The 26233-nt window shown below is 40.9% G+C and overlaps 1 protein-coding gene across 1 annotated transcript; it reads left to right on the top strand.

Moving 5' to 3' along the window:
- Positions 1-1399: 1399 nt before the first annotated feature.
- On the top strand, positions 1400-10705 carry LOC146389465 (uncharacterized). The gene is made up of 6 exons (XM_084911551.1): positions 1400-1491; positions 8122-8163; positions 8252-8521; positions 8610-8852; positions 9872-10153; positions 10260-10705. The coding sequence occupies exons 1-5, from the start codon at positions 1455-1457 to the stop codon at positions 10123-10125; spliced, it is 846 nt and encodes a 281-aa protein (XP_084767677.1). The 5' UTR covers positions 1400-1454; the 3' UTR covers positions 10126-10153; positions 10260-10705.
- Positions 10706-26233: the final 15528 nt, after the last annotated feature.

Genomic DNA, 26233 nt, shown 5'->3' with positions numbered 1-26233 from the left:
AAAGGCCTGCATTGTCCCACCTACTAAAGCCACTGACTCACACAGAAGGCTGGAATTCTTTCGATTGCCTCTCACTGGTACGGTCTTTGAAACAGATAATTGTTGTCCACACCTTGAGAGTACTTTCTATTGTTGGGTTTTTGACCGACTTTGCATTAATGAAAGGTAGTGTTGATAAAGACATGTTCTTAGCTGTATTTTCCTTAATCTGGACCCAGTTTTCTGTCATCAGTTAAGTTTTGTAATGTTTTGTAGCGGCTCTTATCGCGGTCAGCAAATCAAGCTGCATTTTGAGTTTAAGCCCAGTTTCTGTGAGTTTGCATGGCTGCACACAGCAGCTTTCATTACAGGATGAAGCTTGTCATGTTCTTCTTTGTCTTATAGTGGCTAGAAATTATTTTTTGAAGTCGCACAAATAATTTGTGTGGAGCTTATTTGATGCAGAACACCTGATTGTTCTGTAAATAGTAAATCATTATCAGAAAAGCTGCATTTTTATGTAAATAGCTGCAAATGGATTTGTTATTTGCAAAACTTGTGCACAGGTTTTTAAAATGTACAATTTATATTTTTTATTTCAAGTTCTGAAAATGATTCGTTAAACATGTTTGTGGTTGTTACAGTAAAAAATAAAACTTTTTCTACTGAGAGTTTGTTTTCTTTATCTGATTTTAGATCAGTTGTGTTAATACAGTATGTCAAAATGAAAAAAAATAACAGTAAATTCAGACATGTGAGCTTGTGCTGAAAAGAATGATACCAAACAAGGCAAAGTAAATCGTTTTTAAAGTTGAAATGTAGAGGAAACATCAAAAGCAGTCAAAAACAGCTGATTATACCCTGGACCTCAGAAGGTGGCACACCGTTTTCTAAGTAACGCAATAGTTACTTTTCCTAATAATTAGTTACTTTTAAAATATTGTAACTCAGTTACTTTATTAAAGAAGTAACTAGTAAGTATAACTAATTACTTTTTGAAATTAACCAACACTGCTGATGTTGACCGCTCCCAGTTTGAGTTCTGACTCACTGTCCAATCAAAGCTCTTTGTTTTTCTCTTCACTTTCTTCCAGCAAAGTTTAATCACGGCTCATGTTGGATGATTTTGATCACATCACTGTAAATTTGTCCAGTCATTTTCACTCCAGTTTTATTTATATTGCACCATATTGTAAGGTGAATACAGTATTACAACAACAGAAAGAAAACTTGAAGACTAATCCAGTGTTAGCTGTGGTTGGGAGGCCTGTGCTGTCTGAGCCTGATGCTGGATACTGGTTAACTTGTACGTGTCTGAAACACATGACCAGGACACGACTGGCACAGGTGTTTATCTAGGACAGCTTTTATTGTGGCGGTGCCTCCTGTCAGAGTGGTGTAGCTTCCTGTTGAGAGTCTCCTGAGAGGAGGGTGAGGTCCGAGGCAGTGAGGAGCTCTGTAACGGGACTGTGAGGATGAAAATGAGGCTGCTGTCTGTGATCCTGCTGCACGGTAAGAAGAATTTCTCACCTCTCATCCAGCACACACACTGAAGGAGCAGTTTTTTCAGTGTGTGTGTCTCCTTTACACACACAGATGTTGGCAGTGTGTCAGTATGTGTGTTCAGCTTCTGTGTGCTTGGATTTTCTGAAAGTTTCTAAAATACCACAGGTGTGGTTGACAGCAGGGTTGTTCCTTTGGGTTTCTAACCTGGATCAGAGTAAAGCAAAGCATATGTTGGATCAGAAAGCACTGCACATATTATACTGTGCTTTACTACTGCCATATATGAGCTACTGTGTAGAGGTCCGGGGAAACACATGCAAAAGTAACACACAAACAAGAACTATAATACAGAAAAGGGTCATTATATTAATAAATAATGTGGGGTACAGGGACCATACAAATGCACTCTTTGTCAAAATGCAAGCTATTAAATTCCAAGACTTGGTGAAGCTTAAAACAGCGCAAATAATGTATAAAGTAAGAAATAAATTGCTTCTAAAAGAAATCTGTAAATTGTTCATAGAAAGAGAAGGTGGGTATAACTTAAGAGGGAAATGGAATTTAAAAATATAAGGTGCTAGAACAACTTTAAAAATCTATCTCAATTGCAGGAGTTAAATTATGGAACAGTCTAACAGAAGAAATAAAAGAAATTAAAACATAAACCAGTTGAAAACAAAATATAAAAAACTTATTTTAAATAATTATAAGAATGAAGAAAACAGGGTTAACCCAGGACGGTAATGTTGCTGTAAATGGTGCGGTTGTTCTTTTCTGTTTTGTTTGTTTGTTTTCATAACTTGTGAATCTGCAAATTTACACATTCTGTCTTTTTCATATGAAAAACTTACCTTTGCTTCATATGTTGTTTGTTTAATTTAAGACTAAAATAAAATTAAATGAATGAGAGGTGAAACTTGAGGGGGTAGGGACAAATAACTATATACTTCTGCCTGCTCCTTTTCAAACAAATAATGGTTATTTTGTAACGATTGTGAAGGCACATGTTTGAAAGAAAATGAACTGAGCTGGATCAGAGTGTGTGTGCATTAACTTCAGTATTGTTTGGAAAAACTTCTTCCTGAGAGAAGGTTTTCATAAACCCTGCTTCTGTGCTCACAAGTCTTTATGCATCAGAGCTGTGTGCCTTTATTTCTATTTATTTCTATTTTTGACTTCATGATATGTTACTGTTTAGAGGCTTTATTGACCAGCACCTCCATCTGACGGTGCTGGAGATCGATTTGGTGTATTTTATATTAACAAAAAATTTGTTTTGTTTTGTTTTTCAAAAGGGAAAGTCTGCACGTTCATGTGGACACAAGCCTGTTCATAATACAAGTCAGGGTGATGCGGGGGCGGGATTGACAGGTTCTAATGTAAAAGACACAGAAAGAGAAAGAGAAGGATGAGACCGTTACACTGATAATCCAGACGACTCTCCACTAGTCTGTACTTGTCAAAACTGGCATCTTACATCATGAAACTGTTCTTACACTGTTGTTTTATAACCTGTTCAAAAGATCATTTGTAACCTTCACTAAAGCTGTTTCTGTGCTGTGATGAAACCTGACTGAAACTCTTCAAATAAGCCATTCCTCTGCAGATGATCTGTTAGCTGTTTGACAACTACTCTTTCAAGGATGTTTGATATAAAGGAAGGTTGGAGATTGGTGTATAATTAGCTAAGACTGCTGGGTCTAGAGATGCTTTTTGAGTAAAGGTTTAACTACAGCCAGCTTGAAGGCCTGTGGTACATAGCTGATTATTAGAGATAGGTTGATCATATTTAAGATTGGAGCATTAATTAATGGCAGGACTTCTCTTGGCAGTCTTTACAGATTATTTTTTTCAAAAGTAATTAGTTACTTTATTACTAGGGAAGTTTGGTCCGTTTATAGCATCCTGCCATGCCATTGCATATGTCCCCAACCACCAGAAACCGTCACGTTAACGTTAGCGTTCCTTCTTCAGCTTCACTGTGCTAATGTTATGCTAACGTAGCTGTTTTGCTAGCGATCACGTAGGGCATCATTATATATCAGCTAGTCAAACTTCAGTAGCCCTACAAACTAGTTATGTGCGGATCGATCCTGAAATATCGATTCCTCCGATACCAATGATTTATGTTCTAGAATCGATTCTCACATTAAAATATCGATATTTTAGTAATTTAGAGTAAATTTGTAGTTTATCGTTAACAGGAAAGAAATGGAAAGAAACTATAACATTTGGATTGTCTACATTCAAAGGAACTACTTCCTCTTCCACCTTTCATAATCATGTGCGAAATACGGCTGTATATACAACTACACATGTTTCTTTTCCAGCTATTTGTTTATGAGTGACTTATGTATATATATATGTATATATTGTACTATTCTTAGTTAGCGTATTGTTTGTCTTGTCTTAATGTTGTTTTATGTTGGTTTATAATGGAGCACTGTAACAAAAAATAATTTCCCCCAGGGATCAATAAAGTATTCTGATTCTGATTATAAATGTCTCGCAGCCCCTTGGCGTGCGCACTCACAACAATGGCTGAGCGTAATTGTGCGGACGTATTTTACCTCCACAAACAGCTGAGATGTGGTTTGCAATACATGTGGCAAAAAAGTGCTCCAAGAGTGAGGTGTTGTGGCCATACTAGGAAGACATTCAAAAGGGCTGTTGGGGGGGGGGTGATAAATACATTTTACAGGGTTTATTTATCGGATAAAATACGTTAAATGTCACCATTATTATTGGCCGGCCCGGAAACAGCGGGGGTGTCCAAATTCAGAGGCTGCTTCCACCTGACAACCCGGCCTTTGCGGTCTAAAGAAAGTACGAGGAGGAGAGGGACAGGTGCTGCTAGGGCGAGACAGACGTCTCTCATGGAGTCCTTTAGTGCTGCAGGCAGGCAAGGTGTTCAAATAGCGCACAACTTCAGTTTTCTTATTTCTATATGATAAACTCTGCATTATTAAGTGATGAGAACAAGTAATCTGATGTCCTGTAATCGTTATGATGCTATAATTTGAGATACAATAAATAAAATACGTTTTTGTACAAAGTATCGGTATCGGATCAGTATCGTCGATACCACCCTGAATATTACTTGGAAAGGAAATCAGTGGTATCGCACATCACTACTACAAAATCCTGCTCCTCACATACAAGGTCTTAAATAATCAGGCCCCATCTTATCTTAATGACCTTGCAGTACCATATCACCCTATTAGAGCACTTCGCTCTCACTCTGCAGGCCTACTTGTTGTTCCTAGAATATTTAAAAGTAGAATGGGAGGCAGAGCCTTCAGTTTTCAGGCCCCTCTTCTGTGGAACCAGCTTCCAGTTTGGATTCAGGAGACAGACACTATCTCTACTTTCAAGATTAGGCTTCAAACTTTCCTTTTTGGTAAAGCATATAGTTAGGGCTGGACCAGGTGACCCTGAATCCTCCCTTAGTTATGCTGCAATAGACGTAGGCTGCCGGGGATTCCCATGATGCATTGAGTTTTTCCTCTCCAGTCACCTTTCTCACTCTTTATGTATTAACAGACCTCTCTGCATTGAATCATATCTGTTATTAACCTCTGTCTCTCTTCCACAGCATGTCTTTATCCTGTCTTCCTTCTCTCACCCCAACCGGTCGCAGCAGATGGCCCCGCCCCTCCCTGAGCCTGGTTCTGCCGGAGGTTTCTTCCTGTTAAAAGGGAGTTTTTCCTTTCCACCATCGCCAAAGTGCTTGCTCATAGGGGGTCATATGATTGTTGGGCTTTTCTCTGTATCTATGAAGCGCCTTGAGGCGACTTTTGTTGTGATTTGGCGCTATATAAATAAAATTTAATTGAATTGGATGTTATTCCATCCAAATTCTCATTATAATCAGCTTGAATCTGTTATATATAATCTTTGATTTCGACTTTGCGTGCACAACCAATCAGAAAAATGAGAACAGCCAAAGTGCTAAAGTGAGGTTTGGCATCTGGGGCAACCCTAAGATCACTAGAAGATCAGCAGATGTAGTGGTGGGCAGATCAATCCAAGTATCGTTAACATTGATTTATATGGATCAATACAAGTGTAATGAGATCGGTGCTTCAGTTTCTGTTTCTCTCCTGTATGCACTGATAAGCTTTCATCAGAGGCAGCCTGGCTGCTGCTTCTTTCAAGTGTCACAGCTCGGGCCGGTTCCCTTTTCTCCCCTCTTGTACTTTGATGTTTTCCTGTCACATGACCCAACAGCGCTAGGCAAACAAGCAAGCAGGTTCAGCTAGCCAGGCCCGCTCAGCACTGCATCAATGACAGAGAATATCCTGGTAGATGGCTGTGGGAATAGTAATAATATTGTTATCTTCAGACTTAATTTTCACAGTGCAACTGGCTCATTCTTATTTATCCAACTGAAAAAGTATTTATGCTAAGACCCTTATCTAATACATTTATCTTAGTGAAGCTCATGAACACCACAGTCACTGCAGATGGATAGAAAGATACTTTATTGATCCCACAAATGAAATATTTGTGTTACAGCAGCATCAGTCTACAAATAACAGAGCTAAAATAATAATAAAAAACTAATGTAAAAATGAAATTAATTAAAAGCAGTAAAGGTCAGACTGACATAGGAAGAATTTCATGTTCTTCATGGCAGCCGGGTTGAATCAGTCTGAGGGATGAGGAAGCTCTGTTGCCTCAGCAGTGAGGACTGTGATGGTCGTGCATGATAGAGAGCAGTTTGTTCAGTGACCTCCGACCCTCACTGGCTCAAGACATTCTAAATAATTCACCACAGTGCTGCAAGCTAACCTGTTTATCCTGCACTAAACTACCCAGGATTTTCATGTATTAATGGAAGAACATGAAATAAGTATACCTTACTTTGTTTTGCAAGACATTTCACAATATGAAAGTACATCACATAGAGATAGGGCTGCCACAAACGATTATTTTGATAGTCGACTAGTCACTAATCAGAAGATTAGTTAGACTAATCATATCATGCATCCATTGGACGTACAACGTGCACCAGCACGCATCTGCTCTAATATAACTATCAGTAGCTTAGAGCTTTAAGTGATTAAGATATGTGCTATCTAAAAATAAAGACAAGATGACAGTTTATTGAATTTAAATGAAATTTGCAGATTGTTTCGGTGAAGTTAAATAAACTCGGCCGTCTGCTCCTTGCTATCTAAAATATAACAGGACATTCTCGAGCATCTCACACTTCTGATAATCAGCTGTCTGTTTGACGTTTATTCAGCTGTGTAAAAACTATAACTTTAATCTCAGCCAAACCGATTTACTCAGGAACAAATAAAATACTGAAAAAAATGTTTTAAGTTATCTAAGTGACTTATATATCATGTTTAACCTGAGTAGCGAAAGACGGCGGTGGGTTTGAAAACGATTTGCCGGGAGTCCGGTGTTCTCACGGCTCTAGTGAGCCTTGCCCCCGGCTCGCTTTCGAGCTAGTGGGTAACAGACGTCTCCGAAAACGTCGGAGCGCTTTTGAAAATATGTGGTGTCTTGATAAACTGAGCAGATATTTGAGGTTTACACAGCTACATTCTCGCCTGTTAAACATTTATTTTGTGACCCAGAAAGAATAATAAAAGTAGTAGAACTAACTAGCTGCCGCCATTGTTGGCAACTGGGACACAGCTTCTTCTTCTCCGGGGTTTAATGGCAGCTGACATTCTTGTACATGCAGTGCTGCCATCTTCTGTTTCTATCTGTTATTACACTCTTAAATCCTGCTACTTATTCCTGCGGCTTTTGGGATCTTACAAAGCTTCAAACAACGTGTCAACTATTAAATTAGTCGACGATTTTGATAGTCGACGTAATCGTGACTAGTCAGCTAATCGTAGAAGCCCTACATACAGATGATTCAAATCCTGACTTCTTTATACTTCCAGTTTATGACATCACACTAAGCGATCCTTCCCTTTAAATCTAAGCTCTCTTCTTCCTCTCCTGTCCTTCTCTCTTATCTTTCTCCATCTCTGAGTGAAGTTAGCTCTCTTTCTTTCCTCTCTTTGAAATACAGCAGCTGGATCGTTAACTGTAACACACTGTGAGAAAAACTGCACACAAACAGTTTGTGTGTTTGCTGATGTTTGTTGTGCTCATAGAAACGCTGCATTTGAAATGACCTGACATATAATAAACCGTTACTCCCTTTATGCTCGCTCCTCTTCAGCAGGGCTAGCTAGATGCTGAAGTACTGTGACTTATTGCCCCGCCCGCTTTTACCACTTAAGCACAGTAACAAAGTATCTGTACTTTGGTAATGCCCACCTCTGTTGATGAATCATGCATTATTTATACACAGTTTTTTGCACACCCTATAAGAGAATGAAGCTCGTACACCAGGAGTGTCAAACTCCAGGTCTCGAGAGCCTGCAGGTTTTATATCTCACCCTGGGTCAACACACCTGAATCAGATGATTAGTTCATTACCAAGCCTCTGGAGAACTTCAAGACATCTTGAGGAGGTTACTTAGCCATTTAAATCAGCTGTGTTAGATCAAGGACATGTCTAAAACCTGCAGGACACCGGCCCTCGAGGCCTGAGTTGGCCAACCCTGTAGTACACCCTCACACTTTCTCTGACCTTCAGTGACCTCTGTCCTCCTGTTGCAGGTGTGTGTGTGCTGCTGCTGTCTGCACTGACTGTTTCTGCAGGTGAGTCGATGGAAGTGAAAACCATCAGTGATACTCCAACAAGAACACAAATACATTTAGTCTGTGTGTGTATCTGTCTGCCCTTCAGTCTCTCTGAGTGTAAATCCAGATCACAAGCAGTTCTTCAGTGGTGGTGGTCTAGCGATTCTGTCTTGTGATGATGATAATGGAACAACAGTTGATGGATGGACAGTGAAGAGGACCACAGGAACACTCACTCAGAAGTGTGGAGCAGCTGAAGGCCTTGTTCTTAAAAATTCTCTGTGTCAACTCAAGTTGCGTAACCCCTCTGATGGAGCTTACTTCTGTGAAAGCCCATCTGGACAGCGTAGTGATGAAGTCAACATCATTGTTTCAGGTACAGATGTTCCAGCTGTGTCTGTATGACTCTGTGTGTTGGTGGAAGTCTGTCTCTGTATCACTCTGTTTGTGTCTCTGTTGGTCAGCTGGTTCCCTGATCCTGAAGGCCCCTTCATTTCCTGTGTGGACAGGAAGTAATGTGACTCTGCTCTGTCAATCCAGAGAGGGTAAACAGGCGAACTCTGATTTCTATAAAAATGTTGAAAGGATTGGATTTGATCCTGAAGGAACGTTGACTCTCATTAATGTTCAGAAGTCTGATGAAGGTCTCTACTCATGCTCAGCTGGTGTTGATAAGAAGTCTCCTAAAAGCAGACTGACAGTCAGAGGTCAGTGCAATGATCTTTCTTATTCAACCTGTTTTCCTGGACTTTAGTAGAAATGTCAAACAGATCAATGAAAGGTGGTAGGTTATATCTTACTTTATCGATACATGTTCTCTTAATGTATTCAGGTCACATAAACTAGCAGAGCCAGAGAAAATTATCCCATCATTACAAATGTTGGAATATTAAAGAAGGAACAAAGAAGTCCATCTTCACTGTGGTGGCACAAAACCTCTATTTGACTTTAAAACACTGCTGGATTTACTAAAGAGACTCAGTGTCAGGTTGTGACTGACAGATGTGAACATTAGTTTCTTTTCAGGCCCATGTTTCTCTTTCAAGAGGAGAATATTTGAATGAATCACACAAATGTGAGTCACTAAGGTTTAACCGCAGAGAAAAGCACATCTTATAGCTGCTGTGAAAGATACAGGGAGTCTGTTTGGAATGAGACCATCTCCTCTGCTGATCGAGCCCACCACAGTTGACACACCTGTCCTTTGGTATTGTAGGCAGGCTTGCAGTCATGTGTGTGAGGGGAGTACAGGAGAGGAATCAGAACGCAGCCATGTGGAGCTGCTGTCCTGAGAGACTCAGAGAATAGTGGATATTGTATTCAAGCAATTTGGCAGAGAATATGCAAAAGTTTAATCAGGTAGAATCACTCGATCTAGTCGTCTGCAGTTGATCCTGATCTAACTCAGTTATTCTATAATGCTGATTTCTGTCTGCGGTCTTGGGATGAATATGAGAGAAGAAGATGGGTACGCCCAGACCGTCACTGCACTCCTCTCCATCCTGTGCCAGATAAAGTCCATAAATAAAGACTTTCATGACAGATAGTCTCAGTTTATCCTCTTCTACAGGAGGCGACACAGGAAAACCTGAAGCTCCTTTCTTTAGTCTTTCAAGAATTCAGACAGCTCTGTCTATCAGTGAGGAAGCTTCCACAGACTACTGGAACTGATGAACTGACCAGATAATAAACTGACTGAACTATCCCTATCACATTGTTCCTGCAGATCCACCTCCTCCTACTGTAAAAGCTCCTTCTTCTACCCCTAAAGCAATCACTCACTCTTCCAGAACATCAAGCCCCCAAAGTACCAGTAAAAAAGACCCTGAAAATACAAATAAAAAAAACCCTACTGGTAACAATAAATCAAAAAAGGAAGATGAGGAGGACGGGTGGTACTGGTCCCCATCCTCTGGCCCTCCTCTCACAGCCTCCATCATGTCAGGTCTGGTTTCTGTGGTTTTCCTGGTTCTGGTTTGAGTTCTGCTCCTTTGGAGGAAGCTAAAAGGTAAGACGTGTGTCGGCTGAGTCACAGAGCACATACATGTGTGTGTTAGGAAAGTTCAAAGTTCACCAGCTTCGAGCTGAAATCACTGATGTTTGTCTCTGAACAGGAAAGTGAGGACACACTCTGCCTTATGGAGGACCTTCATCCTACTGTCTCTGATTGGCTGCTGTTCTGTGACATCATTGGCCCCTCCTGAAGCTCCAGTAACCAGTATAAAAGCAGGGGGTGTATCTTCAGAGTATCAGCTTTGCTGTTGTATCTTTACTGTCGGCCTGGGATTTTACATGTTTGGTCTTATTATGCAGCACTTTGTGGTTGTTTTTAAAAGTGCTTTTAAGTAAAATATTTTGGGATGTTTAAAGGTTATATTGCAGCTCTGCAATAACTTGTATTTTCAGACATGACAGCTGTGACTGTGTGTGTATTACACTGTTTCTGTTTTGTAATCATAAACCATTAAAGTTTCTCACCACAAACATATTCATGTTTGAGACTTTGTTCAAGACTGCTTGAGAACAGCTGGTCTCCAAGCACAGCACCATGACAGGGTGGCAGTCAGTAGAAAAAACAGAAGATGTTTCTAAACATCAGTGGGATGATATGTGATTAAGACTGTTAAATGAATGTTAATCCAGCCGCCGCCGACGCCCACAGTGCCTCAGCTCACCGTCATGTTTGCTGTAAAATGTTTTAAAGTTAATGTTACAAAGGTTCCTGTTTCTTCCTGCCCCTTTTCCCTCACTCTCCCTCACCTCACCAGACTTACATTGTTTCCATTTCTCTCCTTTGAAAGGCTCTAGTTTGCCCTCAATTGCCCTCATCTGGCACACATTATATAAGGACTTCACACACTTACAGATCACTCTTTCTGCTTCCACATGAGGCAGCAGCTAAGAGTTTAGCCATGTGTGTCTCCCTTTAAGTTACGCTACATTACCTTCTTGATGTGTTGAAGTTGGGCACTGAGGAGGACTGAATAAAATAAAAAAACAAAACACACATTGTAAATATGATACTCACTAAAATCATTGTCTTTAACTTTGACTGATCTTTTCATTTTAAAATGTCCTAAGTTAAGTAGTTTAAACTAGAAGTCAGGGACATTGCAGCTGCCATTCCATCTTTGTACCAGTAGGTGTCAGTGTTAAACCACAGTTTGCTCTTTTGTTGGCAGTGTCCAGGTGTGACAGTGGGATACGTGATAACTCTGTTTGATAACAGAAAATATGTGAGATGTGTTTGGGAAAAGTTGGTGCACAGCTGTAATACTGTCAAGTAACGAAAGACTGCATAAGTATGAGGAGGAGTAGATAATGGTGACAAGCCATGCCTCCCCGTCTAACCGTTCCTCTCCTGTTTATAGGACACATGTATAACTGTCCACAGGTGCTGTGACCCCGTACCAGTAACATAAATCAAAAAAGTAAAATCATCACGCCGCCATGAATAACTCTGTACCACAATAACAATAATTTTATATTGGTGTCATGACGATCTGAGAAATCTTAAATCATGACTTTAATTTACTGCAATGCTGCTTTTATATCTCCAGCTTCTTTATTTTGATATTTAATCAGATCTCTAAGTGATATTTTTTTTCTTTTTTACAGGCATTTTGTATTCTTTGAACATCCACCACTTATTTTTATGTTTTCTACTAAATGTTTGATCTTTGGATTTGTATCACACAAAGTTACAATGTTGTTAGATGCTTTATTATTAAGATATTTGGGTTATGTAAGGACTCACAGTCCAGTTCCATGGTGTGGATGAGTATTTCTTTTGTGTCTTTACTGGATCCAGCTGTTGTGTGTATGCAACATAAGAATCTGTCTCCTTACGCCGTTCATCTCTGTTCCACTGAAGTTAATAACCAGATCACATCTGTCTGCATGAACCTGGAAATCCACCATCCTAATGGTCCCGTGTCTTCTGTCCACTGAACATCAAACAGTACTGAGAGCATCTCTGCTGTGCACACTGTTCACCATCATCATGGATCCATTGCTGAAACTCATGAACAGTGATTGGTTGGATTCTGTGTAGATCAGGACATAACTGTAGTATGATCAGTGTTGCCTGTAATATACATGACCTAAAGCCCCATCCTTCTTTTATTGAAATAATATGAAATCTACTACAGCATCACACTTCCATCTGCAGATGATCAAGCTTGTTTTAAACTTTCTTTTTTTTAAAGAGGTTGCTGTTTGGGCATTCTGTGAGGATCTTGCATGTCCTCCCACAGTCCACAGATATGCATCTGAGGTTAACTGCTGAGTCTAAATGAGCTGCGTGGATAATTGTGGCTCTGAGTGGAAAAGTTCCAATGATCGCTCTATGAATCAGACTCTTCAGTTCACTTCAGAGAGGACAGTACTGATGAATATCATGAGACCTTTGCACACACAGTAATGAAGCATTTTTTTTTGCCCTCATTCATTCTTTTCATAGTCAATGAGAGTCAGAGAACTGTGATTTGTTGTCAATATTTAAAGTTTTATCCATCCATCCATTCGCTTCTGCTTTTCATTTTCAAGTTTTATTTAATCTTTTAATCACTCTTTTGAACTTGTTAGTGCTACAGGAGACAGTCTTCTTTTGCTCTTCCCTCTGTTCTTCTTCATCGCCTGCTTTGCTGCTTCTGAAACAGCATGTTATCATTACAGGACAGAGGTCACTTCCTGCGGGAGTGTGTGTGACTACCTGACAGTCAATCTGTGACCAGCCTGAGATCAGCTGCTGACTCTGTACCTGCTCAAATATCTACTCCATGTTTGAGGTGGGTGTTATTGTACAGAGTTAAGTGTTATTGCTGAAGACACACGGGTAAAATCTTGGGTGCCAGGAGGGGGCAGCGTTCACCATCAATGAGATATCTTCCAATCACTCAGTTGTAAGGGCAGCTTTTATTGTGGAAGGTAGTGATGGTAAATTTGATTCTTTTTCCTGAATCGAGTTTGAATGAGTCAATCACCAAAGTAAATCGGGTTTTTTGAGTCACTGAGGCTACGTCCACACGTACACGGGCCAAAGCAACAGGTGGCGATATACTCCTAACCGTGTAGAAATGTTGGCCAATCAGAAGTCTAGAAGCCTCGGTGTAGTGATGTGCGATACCACTGATTTCCTTTCCGATCCGATACCAAGTAATATTCAGGGTGGTATCGACGATACTGATCCGATACCGATACGTTGTACAAAAACTTATTTTATTTATTGTATCTCAAATTATAGCATCAAAATGATTACAGGACATCAGATTACTTGTTCTTATCACTTAATAATGCAGAGTTCATCATATAGAAATAAAAAAACTGAAGTTGTGCGCTATTTGAACACCTTGCCTGCCTGCAGCACTAAAGGACTCCGTGAGAGACGTCTGTCTCGCCCTAGCAGCACCTGTCCCTCTCCTCCTCTTTGGTTCGCCTCAACATACGCTCGTCATATTCTGTGATATGATTTACTCTGAGGTGTTTGACAAGGTCAGTGATGTTGCCACAACCATACATGCCAACCCTGCTGATTTTTCCAGGAGAATCCCGAATTTCAGTGCCCCTCCCGAAAACTCCCGGCGCCACCATTCTCCCGAATTTCTCCCGATTTTCCACCCGGACAACAACATTGAAAAACCATATCGCAGAATTCATAGCGCGGACCAGCCAATTCCAGTTTCCAGATACTTAGTTTTAATATTACTCTTATTTCTCTTTCTGGGTCGCAAAAAAACTTTTAACATATTTTCAGGTGAGAATGTAGCTGTGTAAACTTCAAATATCTGAGCCGATTGACACATCGTTTTCAAACCCCCGCGGTCTTTCACTACTCGGGTTAAACATGATATATAGGTCACTTTGATAACTTAAAAATGTTATTGTTTGGCTTTTTCAGTGTTTTATTTGTTCGTGAGTAAATAGGTTTGGCTGATATTAAAGTTATTAGATTAAATTAAATTTAACTTTATTAATCCCTCGGGAGGGTTCCTCCGGGGTTTTCACACAGCTCAATAAACGTCAAACAGAAAATGATTAAACAGAAGAGTGAGACGGTCGAGAGTTTACGTCAGTGTCCTGTTATATTTTAGATAGCAAGGAGCAGACGGCAGAGTTTCACTCCACCGAGGGAGCTCGTGACGTACTACCCGGCTTTCTTTAGACCACGAAGGCCGGGTCCTCAGGTGGAAGCAGCCTCTGAATTTGGACACCCCCGCTGTTTCCGGGTCGGCCATTGAAAACGGTGACATTTAACGTATTTTATCCGATAAATAAACCCTGTAAAATGTATTTACCCCCCAACAGCCCTTTTGAATGTCTCCCTAGTATGGCCACAACACCTCACTCTTGGAGCACTTTTTTCCCACATGTATCCCAAACCACGTCTGTGGAGGTAAAATAAGTCCGCACATGACTCCGATTACGCTCAGCCATTGTTGTGAGTGCGCACGCCAAAGGGGTGCCAGACATTTATACAGCCATATTTCGCACATGACTATGAAAGGCGGAAGAGGAAGTAGTTCCTTTGAATGTAGACAATCTGAATGTTATAGTTTCTTTCCACTGTGTTCCTGTTAATGATAAACTACAAATTTACTCTAAATTACTAAAATATCGATATTTTAATGTGAGAATCGATTCTAGAACATAAATGATTGGTATCGGAGGAATCGATATTTCAGGATCGATCCGAACATCACTACCTCGGTGGGAAATAGTAAACAAAGGTGGCTCATAGAAGCAGAACCGAGTCGTATGTGTGGAGGGACAGTAACTGTGTGTGTATATGTAAGCATTTAAACACTGCAGAGAGTACAATTAACAGTAACAGTATTGTAGAAATTCATTTAACCGAAACAATAACGTGGCGGAGAGTGTGACGTCAAAAAAGGCGCACACCTTTGACGCTGCGTTTTCTCCGTTTTCCTCATGCAAAAACGAGTTGCGAGTTTTTGAAAATATCCACCCTGGCAGGCGTTTTTAGAAATCTCCGTTTTCAGTGACCGAAAACGCCGTTTACGTGTGGACGTAGCCTAAGTCAGTTGACCAGAGAGTGCAAAAAATGTCCTTTTTTCACTCAAACTTAATTTGTTTCTCTTTTTTTATGTATATCCTACTACTAAGATGAGTGATTGAAAAAGAAAAACAACTATTTTTATTGAGCAAAAAATTTCTAAAGGGAACATTTATTTTATTTCGTTTTATTTTATTTTATTAGTATTTTCCTCAAATGTGTCAAATATATATTTTCTCATCTAAATGTCCACTGAGCTGTGAGCCAGGGGGCGGTAAAGCGCCTTAACATTGGTTGCCAACCAAGAAAAAGAAGAAGAAGCTGTGAGCCAGGAGGGAGGGGATTGGTGAGTCCTGAGTGATTCGTAGCTCAAATGTGCTGTTAGCATGTTAGCTGAGCGATGCTACTGTGAACCGAGGAGCTATTGTCTTGATGTGAACTTCTACTCAAGGTAGTAGATGGACCATTACTCAAAAAAGTACATTTTGAAAAGCTTTCAATATATGAAGGAAAAATATTCCAGCACGCGTTCTATGTTTCAAAACTTTGGATCATAAAACTTAAAAAACAATGCTGTGGTCACCAAGTCTGACGAAAAGCAAACAGACGATGCAGCTCGGTCTGTTTGACCAGTGGTTCCCAAACTTTCTTTGCTGGACCCCCCTTTGTTTTACAAGAAAAATGTTTGCGCCCCCCCCACGCACGAACACATCCTCCAACCACACACCCATATTTTGCTCCATTGCGGTTTATTTCACACCTCAAACATTTAGTAAACAATTAAGCAAATACAAGTAACCTGCAATAAATTACAGGTAGTAAGAAAATAAACTACTAACTCTTTTATGCTACGTCCACACCTACACAGGTATTTTTGAAAACGCTGCTGTTTCGTCCACACGTAAACGGCGTTTCAAATCACCGAAAACGGAGATTTTTTAAAACGGAGATTTTTTAAAACTCCTTTTTTGCGTTTACGTGTGGACGAGGAATACAGAGTTCATCACGCAACCTCAAAGATATGTGTCCTTTTTTTCACGTCACGCTGTGCGCCACGTTATTGTTTACGTGAGATGAATTGCTGAATGGCAGATAAACAGTATTTTGTCTCTATCTTCAGCAGTGTTGGGACTAATGCGTTATTAAGTAAAGCGTTACAGTAACTACGTTATTATCGTGGTAATGAGCACGATAACTAGTTATTATGCCAAAATCAGGAATGCGTTACTCATTACTGGGATTTAGATAACTCGTTATTCGTTACTTCGTGTGGTGGCTATCGCGGAGCTTCCACAGATTCAGTAACATTAGCAAGTGGTGGAGGCAGCAGGTGGATGACAGAAAGTGGAGGCAAGAGGAGAGACCCGAAGCGGCCTCCCGTTCGAGCGTCAGGTGAACTGAACTTCAGGTAAGAAGTTATGACCTGCAGTCCATCTGGGTCAGATATAAACCAAGTTTAGGTGGAGTTTATTTTCGTTATGCTGACTTTTTCGTACTGCGTGCTAGCTAGCATGACGGGGTTTCTATACAGCTGGGTGGGTGCTATGTTACTGATGTTGAACTTTATTTTGTTCATAAGGTTAATTATTAGAGTTTCCAACCGTCCCCTAAAAAACGGAATCGTCTCGTATTCAGAGAAAATATTATGCGTTTCGTATTGAGAAATGAAATGAAAAAGACACAAAGCTGGATTTATTCTGTGTCTTCGCTGCACAGCTGCCTCTTCTTCTCTCATTCTCTCCCCTCCCTCTCCTGTTTCTACTTCAATCATGAAACTGATCAATGATCAGCTGATCGGCTTTTCTCTCTTGTTTGTTTATCACCCACTTCGCGCCAGAAAGAGGAAACCAGCGGATGTCACGTTAAACAACAGCAGCGCGTTTGATCAGCTGTTGTTAGAATTTATTTAATATTACTTTCTAGTATCAGCTGATGTTTGCTGGAGCCACAGCTGTAAAAGCTGCTGGTCATGATATCGGTTTGGTTATCTGGTGAGAGGGAAACATGAAGATGAAACCAGGAGATTTCCTTACTGAATCATCAGAGCTGAACAGGTGATGGAGAAACAGGTTTACCTTTTAGGTGACATGGATGAGTTGAAGTTATGAACTGTTTCTGAGAGACAAATAACACCAGGATCCTTTTCTAAGTAGCTGACAGCTGGTAACTGTGCAGGGGCGGGTTTAGCAAAGTGTTGCCAGAGGGTCAGGTAGGGCATTAAAAGGGAAAGGGGGGCACAAAAAAATACTTTCTTATTCTCATTTAAAATGTCTCGCTTTTAAAAAAATAATTATCTGAGTCTTACAACAAACGATTGATAGATTGATACATATATACCATCAAAACAGTGTACATCACTGTCACAACAGTGTTTGTTTTCATTCAAAGGCTTTATGATTTTTCCTATAATGGCAGCCTGTCTCTAGTCAAAATGCCCGGGACGATTTTTTGTCCCAGTCCAGCCCTGTATGCAGCTTATTTGCAGTCTGGTGTTACCTACATCTTCCTATTCAGAAGGCAGAATTTCCGAGTTCTGAGTGCAATCAAAAGCACCGCGACTGCAGTTTTTGTGTTGGGTGTAACATGAAGCAGTGACGTAGGCTAGTATCATGGCGGCGGTCAACGGCGGTCCAGGCGTGGGATTTCTCTCGTGGAAATATGCACATTATCTTTTCCTTTCTTTTGGTAGGTGGCACAGTGCACTGTGGCAAGTAAGAAAGCTAGAAGACTGGTACTCTTGCTGGGTATCCAGTTATGGAAGCAACACATTAACAAGAGAAGTCTGAGTAAAACCAAAGTTACTTTCCCTAGTAACTAGTTACTTTGAAAGTAACGAGTAACTTGAAGTAACTGAGTTACTTTTGATGAAAGTAGCTAGTAATGTAACTAAGTTACTAATTTAAAGTAACTTACCCAACACTGATCTTCAGGTTTTATACCCTTACATATACACACGCAGTTACTGTCCCTCTATTTAGAAAGGCAGAGGCGTCACAGTGTAATTATTTTACATGTAGTTGTTTTTTCCCTGTGTAATAATATTCAACATTGCTGTCAATACATTTTTCAAAAAATGCTTCTCTGTGCAAAATGGGTTTAAAAACATAAACAGCTGTGGGATACTGTTTGTCTGTGATTTGAACAGCCCAGTGCTGCTCCTGACGACGGGAAAACCAATTATGCTGTGGAGACCTACCTTGGCACTTGTGCAGGTAAAACCAAAGGGAAGATATGCTTCACCATATTTTCTAGTCTTTGCCTTACAATGAAGTTGGTTTGGAAACATATTCAGCTATGCTTCATCTCCTGCTTTGCATTTGTGTAGGCACCCGTGCTAGCAGTGTCCAAGCATTTGTTTATTGGTTTTGTTTTGTTTTTTCCCCCCTTTTCCCCCCTTTGGGAAGGTCTGGTCTAGCACAACCCCTCACTGGAATGAGACAATTCTACAACAACAGCAAAAGCAAGACGCAAGTCACCAGAGCTCTTTGTGTTACTTGTGCACAAGGAAGAGAGTGACAAGCGCCGTTCCTTCACTTGACCCCAGTTGCTCTCATCTGCTCCCTCGTAACACTGCTCTTTATTGTGGTTACATGAATATGCATAGGTTCATTAACATATGACGTCTTACACAGGCATACATGTGAACAAAGACTACCTTGTTTGTGTTTACATATAGGTGTGTGTGTGTGGGGGGGGGGGGTCAAAATGTGAGCGTGTGAAGACTCCCCAGACCTGCTGGTACCAGGAGTCCAGCAATCCACCTAAACAAAGGGCTCTTATACTTAAACAGATACAGAGTAGGTGTCCTCCTATAGTATAAATTAGAAAGAGAAAGTAGGACCTCTGCCATGACCTTAAGATGTGTGTGTATTCCAGAGTGCTCTGGACGCACACAGAGTCTTTACAGACTACTGAGGATCAGACCTCTATCATTATGCAATTGATTATAAAACTCTAAGCATATATGAGTAAATATTTCTAAGCATAAATGACAATCAAAGGAGCTTGCAAAGAAAAGCGTCTGGAAGTCCAGACGCTTTTCTTTGCAAGCTCTTTGACTATGACTATGATGACCTGGATGACTGAGAACCTTCACAGCCATAAATGACAATCAACAATATAAACCTAACACAGCAGGTGTATCGTTACCTCAACATCCTCCTTTGTTCTGGCGTTCATTCTGCATGCTATTTACCTCAAGACCTTCTATGAGGCAACAGTGCTAACCACTGCACCACCATGCTGCCATTTACCACCAATTATGCAATCCATATGAGTCCTGCTTTACTTAGTGACCTCTGACCTTTAGTGAACTCTGTCCTCCTGTTGCAGGTGTGTGTGTGTGCTGCTGCTGTCTGCACTGACTGTTTCTGCAGGTGAGTTGATGATGTGAAAACAATCAGTGAGACTCCAACAAGAACACAAATACACTTACTCTGTGTGTGTGTCTGTGTGTGTCCTCCAGTGTCTCTGTCAGTCCAAACCTTCAGCAGTTCTTCAGTGTATCTGAGTTGTGTTGATGATGGACAGACAGTTGATGGATGGACAGTGAAGAGGACCAGAGGAGGACTCACTGAGGACTGTGGAGCGGTTTGGGAGGGTTCATGGTTCCTCCTGTGTTCTGGATCACTCCGTCTCCTCTGGGGGAAGTTACTTCTGTGAGAACTCATCTGGACAGCAGAGCGATGAAGTGTCCATCAGTGTTTCAGGTACAGACAGCCAGATGTTCCAGCGGTGTCTCCGTTATCATTAATTCTGTCTCTGCATCACTGTTTCTGTGTCTGTTCCTCAGATAAAGGGCTGGTCCAGGAGATCCCTGCACTTCCTGTGAGGACAGGCGATGATGTGGTTCTGCATTACAGACGGGTGCATGAGGACATCATCACAGCTCATTTCTTCATTAATGGAAGTCATGCCGATGGACGACCTCGTCCTTAATTCTTCTTCATTCTGTCTTTTTTTTTCAGACATGACAGATGTGACTGTGTATGTATTACACAGTTTCTCTGCTTTAGTGATAAACTATTAAAGTTTCTCACCACAAACATTCCTGTCTGAGTCTTTGTCCAAATGAACTCTGCCTGCTAAGAATTTCCATCCATAATTCCATAATTGTCTTTGTAAGTTGTAAGCTGTTCCCTGTTAAATGAGTTTCATTGAGGTTTATTTGTTATTTTGGGGAAAATTATGTCTGAAATCACATTTAAAAAATTACACTTAGCACCTAGCATCAATCAATATTACAGTGGATAAGATATCTATTAACACTCACTGTATGAACCTTTCTATTTCACTCTACCCTTTCAACATCACGGCTCACACCAGCAAAAGCTCTTAATCATGGCTTGTTTTTGTAGTGTTTGGTGGTTGTAGATAATAGTTTCTATGAGCTTTTAGCTGAGATTCAGAGGTTTCTGTGGAACTTATATTTCTGACCCGTGTTATAACTGATTGAACGTGATCTCCCCCTTTTGCCCCCGGTACCAGGGGCGTGGGGCTTAACAGGATTCAATAATTCATCCCTGAAGTTAAACTCTTACACGTCAAAGACAAAGCTGATGTCACGATCGAGACAGTGAATCCGTTTAATTGTCAAGGAACTCAAAGCATTAGCACCATCTTGCATAACAATGTAAATGACCTAATTAAGCCTAATGACACAATGACATTAAATAAATGGGATCATAAGGTTATGTGGGGCAGCAAAATTTTACCCCAACCCACACAAACATATTAAAAATAGATAATAAAGGGAAACAGTGTAGCTGCACTTTGTGTTAAATCTCTTACAGAAACTCAAACGACATCTCAGCTGCTTTAAAGCATACATGACTTTAAATATCTGTCACAGCAGCAGGTTTGGTCAGTGACGCTGGAGGTGTGAACAGGGAAGTGACGGTGCTGTCGCTGAAGTCCTTGTTCTGTCGCACTTCAGTCGGTCGTCATCCAGACAGCATGGAGACTGCATGTGTCTGTCTGCTCCTCGGTGAGTCCATCACACACTTCCTACTCTCAGCTCTAACCAGTGTTGGGAAGGTTACTTTTAAAATGTATTCCACTACAGATTACAGAATACATGCCCAAAAATGTATTTTGTAACGTATTCAGAATACATTACTCAATGACAGTATTCTGAATACTCTGGATTACTTAATATATTATCATGCGTTTTACAACTACATGAATGTACTATTGCTGTGTGATATATTACTATTACTGAAGGCTACTCGCCATACCAATACAAACTAGATTTTTAAATCTTAATATAAATTTCCACCGGCATGAAATTACCAAAAATAGAGAGGGGACAGCCTAACATATGAAACAGGAAAAGAACGATGTGTAGTCCATTTATTTCAACAAGGTAACTGTATTCTGAAAACCACCTTTTTAAACGGTAACTGTAACAGAATACAGTTACTCACATTTTGTATTTTAAATATGTAACGCCGGTACATGTATTCCGTTACTCCCCAGGCTAGCTCTAACCAGTGTTGGTCAAGTTACTTGAAAAAAGTAATCAGTAACTAATTACTGATTACTTCCCCCCAAAAGTAATCCCGTTACTTTACTGATTACTTATTTTCAAAAGTAATTAATTACTTAGTTACTTTTTAAAAACACGATTTACAACCTGAATAGGTGATAAAGCAATAGATCTTTCAGCCCAATTCTACTTTTTCTGCATAATCCATCATACAAAATGTAATCAAATGGAAAAGTCTCTTTTTAAAACTTGTTTTATCAGTTATATGCAACATTCTCTGACTGGAAGAAATTTGTTTAACCATCCCATCCATCCATCTTCATCCGCTTTATCCGAAGCCGGGTCGCAGGGGCAGCAGCCTAAGCAGAGAGGCCCAGACCTCCCTCTCCCCAGCCACCTCCTCCAGCTTATCTGGGGGAACACCAAGGCGTTCCCAGGCCAGCCGAGAGATATAATCTCTCCAGCATGTCCTGGGTCTGCCCCGGGGCCTCCTCCCGGTGGGACATGCCCGGAACACCTCACCCAGGAGGCGCCCAGGAGGCATCCTTGTCACATGCCCGAACCACCTGAGCTGGCTCCTTTCGATGTGGAGCAGCAGCGGCTCTACTCTGAGCCTCTCCTGGATGGCCGAAATTTGTTTAACATTTAAACCTATTTTCTGCACATTCCAGCACATAAAATAAAATATTTTTTGTGTTTACACTCACTCTTTCAAATAGATGGAAGTGAAACACAGCAGAAAATAAATAAAATTAAAGACTCAGCGGTCCTGTTGCTCTCTTTTCACCTGTAAAGCAGGAGTGGGGTAGGCGGAGGTTTACCCTGGTGCAGGTATGCCGCGGCGGTCAGTGGAAGAATCCGCGAGTTTCTCTGTGAATTTCCCATTATGTGGTAGCGCACTCCCGGTGCTTGCTTGGATGTTTAGGGGGGGGGTTTGCTGTAAAAAGAAGTTTTCTTCCCACGCACAACGGACACTAATGTTTTTGTCACTTTTTATGGAATCAAACTCAAAGTAACGTCAGTACTTCCACGTAGGGATGGGTATCATTTAGGTTTTATCCTATACCAGTACCAAACTGTTACTTTTGAAATGGTGCCGGTGCTTAAACGATACTCAAACCGGTGCTTAAAGAATGGAGAACATAAACTTTGTCCAAAAAACCTCTCATGTTCAGCTGTTTTTTTCGTAAAAAGATAACAATGTTAGCCTTTTCTGCAGCTATAGGGTATATATGGTATCACTCTTGGCTGGAAGCAGTGCTTAAACAATGGAAAAAACACAAACTTTGTCCAAAAACCTCTCATGTTTAACTGTTTTTCACTTTTTCTTTGGTCATTTTAGCCTTTTTGGCCAGGGTGAAGGGAGTATCTGCCATCATCATCTGCCATGGGGTTTTCTCTGTACCTATGAAGCGCCTTGAGGCGACTTTTGTTGTGATTTGGCGCTATATAAATAAATAAAATTGAATTGAAAATTGAATTTAGGCCCACTATACTTTATAGTATTGCTTCATCTCATTGAGGTTTGCATCATTCATTCATTCTAAGGAGCTTGGAAAGAAAAGCATCTAGACGTCTTTAAGTTTCTTGAAGAGGTTTCATCCGAGAAGCTTCTTCAGTTTTAGGGTCAAATGGTGGAGAGTCCCAGATTTAAGCCCTGGGGGAGTGTCCCCCCTCAACGGGGACAATTGACCCCTGTTGATCCTCTACCTAATCACATAAGCCAAGGTTTGAAAATGGGTGTAGGTCACAATCAGCCAAGATTTCACGTGAATTCATTGTGAAACCTGGCTCCACCCTATCATGTGATTTCCTGAGGTCAGATGGCCCAGGATGTGAGTGGGCGTTAAGGCTTCTGGGAAAGGATCTCAACACTGGATTATAGATAGCAGACAGTTGCTGTGGCTTTTTTCACTCCTCTTTCAAACCATCTGTCTTCTCTGTCCAAAATGTGAACTTTGGCATCCTCACACAGTGACCTTTGCCCCTTAGATGCAGCTAGACAGCCGAGTCTTGTCCCATCTATGTTGTGCCATAAATCTGAATCTGCCCAAATAGCAAAATTGGTATGGCCCCGAACTGGCCCACACAAAGTGCTTACACATGGCCCACATACTGCAAAGAATGACGGCCCTTCAATGGCCCAGATCTGGTTTGCCAGAGGTGGCCCACACATGGGCCAGCACAAAGCCAGTTGATTCTGGCCCCAGATGTCAGCCTAATGTGTATCTTAATCACCTTAATGTGCCAGAACATTATAATGCAAAAGAAACACGACAAAACTCTGTTCAGACAGTGAATGGACTGATTCTTATATAGCACTTTTCTACTCTCCCAGATTACTCAAAGTGCTCTATACAACATGCCACATGGACACACTTTCTCTAAACTGAGTGCTTCCCTAACTACATTCAGACACACTCACGACAGCCTGGAGGAACCAGGGATGAAACCACTAACCTTCTGATCAGTAGGTGACCTGCTCTAACTCCTGAGCTACAGCCACCCAGTGGTAAACATGAGTAAACCTTCACTAGGTTTGGGATAAAGGCTGATTCACAGAAATAAGTTGACCCAAAAATAGCAGACCCCCAAAAATCACTACCTTTATAGTTCTCTGTGTCCATAAGGCACCAAAAGACTGGTGCAGCCTGCTTTGAGGTGGAGGTGATTTTGCAACGTTAGGCTTTCAGTCTCTCTTTCCAGCAGTAATGTATCAGTTTTGCATCCAGTTTGTAAAACTGATACATAGGGGTGTGCGATATAAACGATATACGATAGAAACGATATAAATTTGGCCAACGATAGAGATTTTGACTATATCGCTCTATCGCGATAGCGCATGTTGATGATGTCATCAAGCTGCGCCTGTTTTGGTCAAAAGCATGCAGCGGCTACAACCATTATCATCTGCAAATTATGCCGGGCGACAGTCATAGCAAAGAGATGAAGCACTTTTGAAATATGGGGGAAAGCCAAAAACTGTGCTTCCTCCACTTCCGTAACATTGATTCATTAATGTTGAATTCTCTCGCAGCTGTTCTATTCCCATGTTGTTGCAGTATATTAATAACCAACCTCGTATTGTGGATGAATAATCTCAGTTGTTCTCCTGACTGAAGTTTGGCCCGTGTATAGCATCCTGCTATGCAATTGCATTTGTCCCCAACCACCAGAATCCCTTACATTCACTTTTATCGAGTGGAAAAAAAGTTGGCGTTCATCCTCCAGTTTCACTGTGCTAATGTTATGCTAACATAGCTGTGTCGCTAGCAATCACGTAGCACAATATTATATACCAGGTAGTCCAACTTCACTAACCCTGCAAACGCCACTGCTGTTTAGTTTCCTGTATTCATTATGTTGGAAGTGGTAGCAGAGCTGTACGTTTTACTTAGTTTCAAAAATCTCTCAGTCAGAACATGGTATGAAATGTTTAGGTGTAAACTAGCGAGCTAACTTCCTGTTAACTTCTAACTCCGTTAAATTTAATAACTTCTGTTTTCATGGATGCCTGGATGTTAAACTTAATTGTTACACCGGATAAAGCAGCAACGCTGATGATTTTATTAAAGATGAAATAATTTAGACCGTTTTTAACTCTTAGTGTTCGTTTGACTTTGGGACCTGAACGGGACGGAGTTTTGGACCCAGAATACTCCGCGAAGCTCCTCACTACGGCAGCCGTAATGCTCTGACAATCCATCAAGCAGTGCGGCTTACCAAAGTTGTACTAAAACATGTTTTAACAGATTTCTACACGCCAAAATCGGTTCGAGGTCAGTAAGCACAACCAGAATTCATACATAAGGCACACTCTCGATTTTGGAGAAAATTAAAGAATTTTAAGTGTGCCTTATAGTGTGGAAAATACGTTATACAGAAGAAAAGAATATATCGTGATATATATCGTTACCGCACATGCTTCAAATTATATCGCGATATGAATTTTAGGCCATATCGCCCAGCCCTACTGATACATTTGTAGCAGCTTGTAACAACTTTCAGATGGTTAGTGAATGGAGCAGTTTCACTATTATACGTTTTCTGATGTTAGTTCACTGTATTTGATGAGGCTATATTCTCAGGAATTATAGTAATTCCCACACAGTGACCTCTGACCTTTACTGACCTTTGTCCTCCTGTTACAGGTGTGTGTGCGCTGCTGCTGTCTGCACTGACTGTTTCTGCAGGTGAGTTGATGAAATGAAAACAATCAGTGAGACTCCAACAGGAACACAAATACATTTACTCTGTGTGTGCGTGTGTGTGTGTGTGTGTGTGTGTGTGTGTGTCCTCCAGTGTCTCTGTCTGTCAGTCCAAACCTTCAGCAGGTCTTCAGAGGATCTTCTTCAGTGTCTCTGAGTTGTGTTGATGATGGACAGACAGTTGATGGATGGACAGTGAAGAGGACCAGAGGAGGACCCACTGAGGACTGTGGAGCAGCTCCAGGCTTTGGGAGGGTTCATGGTTCCTCCTGTGTTCTGGATTGCTCCGTCTCGTCTGATGGAAGTTACTTCTGTGAGAACTCATCTGGACAGCAGAGCGATGAAGTGTCCATCAGTGTTTCAGGTACAGACAGTCAG

This window comes from Perissodus microlepis, chromosome 3, assembly GCF_051167445.1.
Source record: "Perissodus microlepis isolate ML-2025 ecotype Zambia chromosome 3, ASM5116744v1, whole genome shotgun sequence".
Classification (NCBI taxonomy): domain Eukaryota; kingdom Metazoa; phylum Chordata; class Actinopteri; order Cichliformes; family Cichlidae; genus Perissodus; species Perissodus microlepis.
Note: the sequence above shows the minus strand (reverse complement) of the source record. Positions and strands in the feature narration are given on the sequence as shown.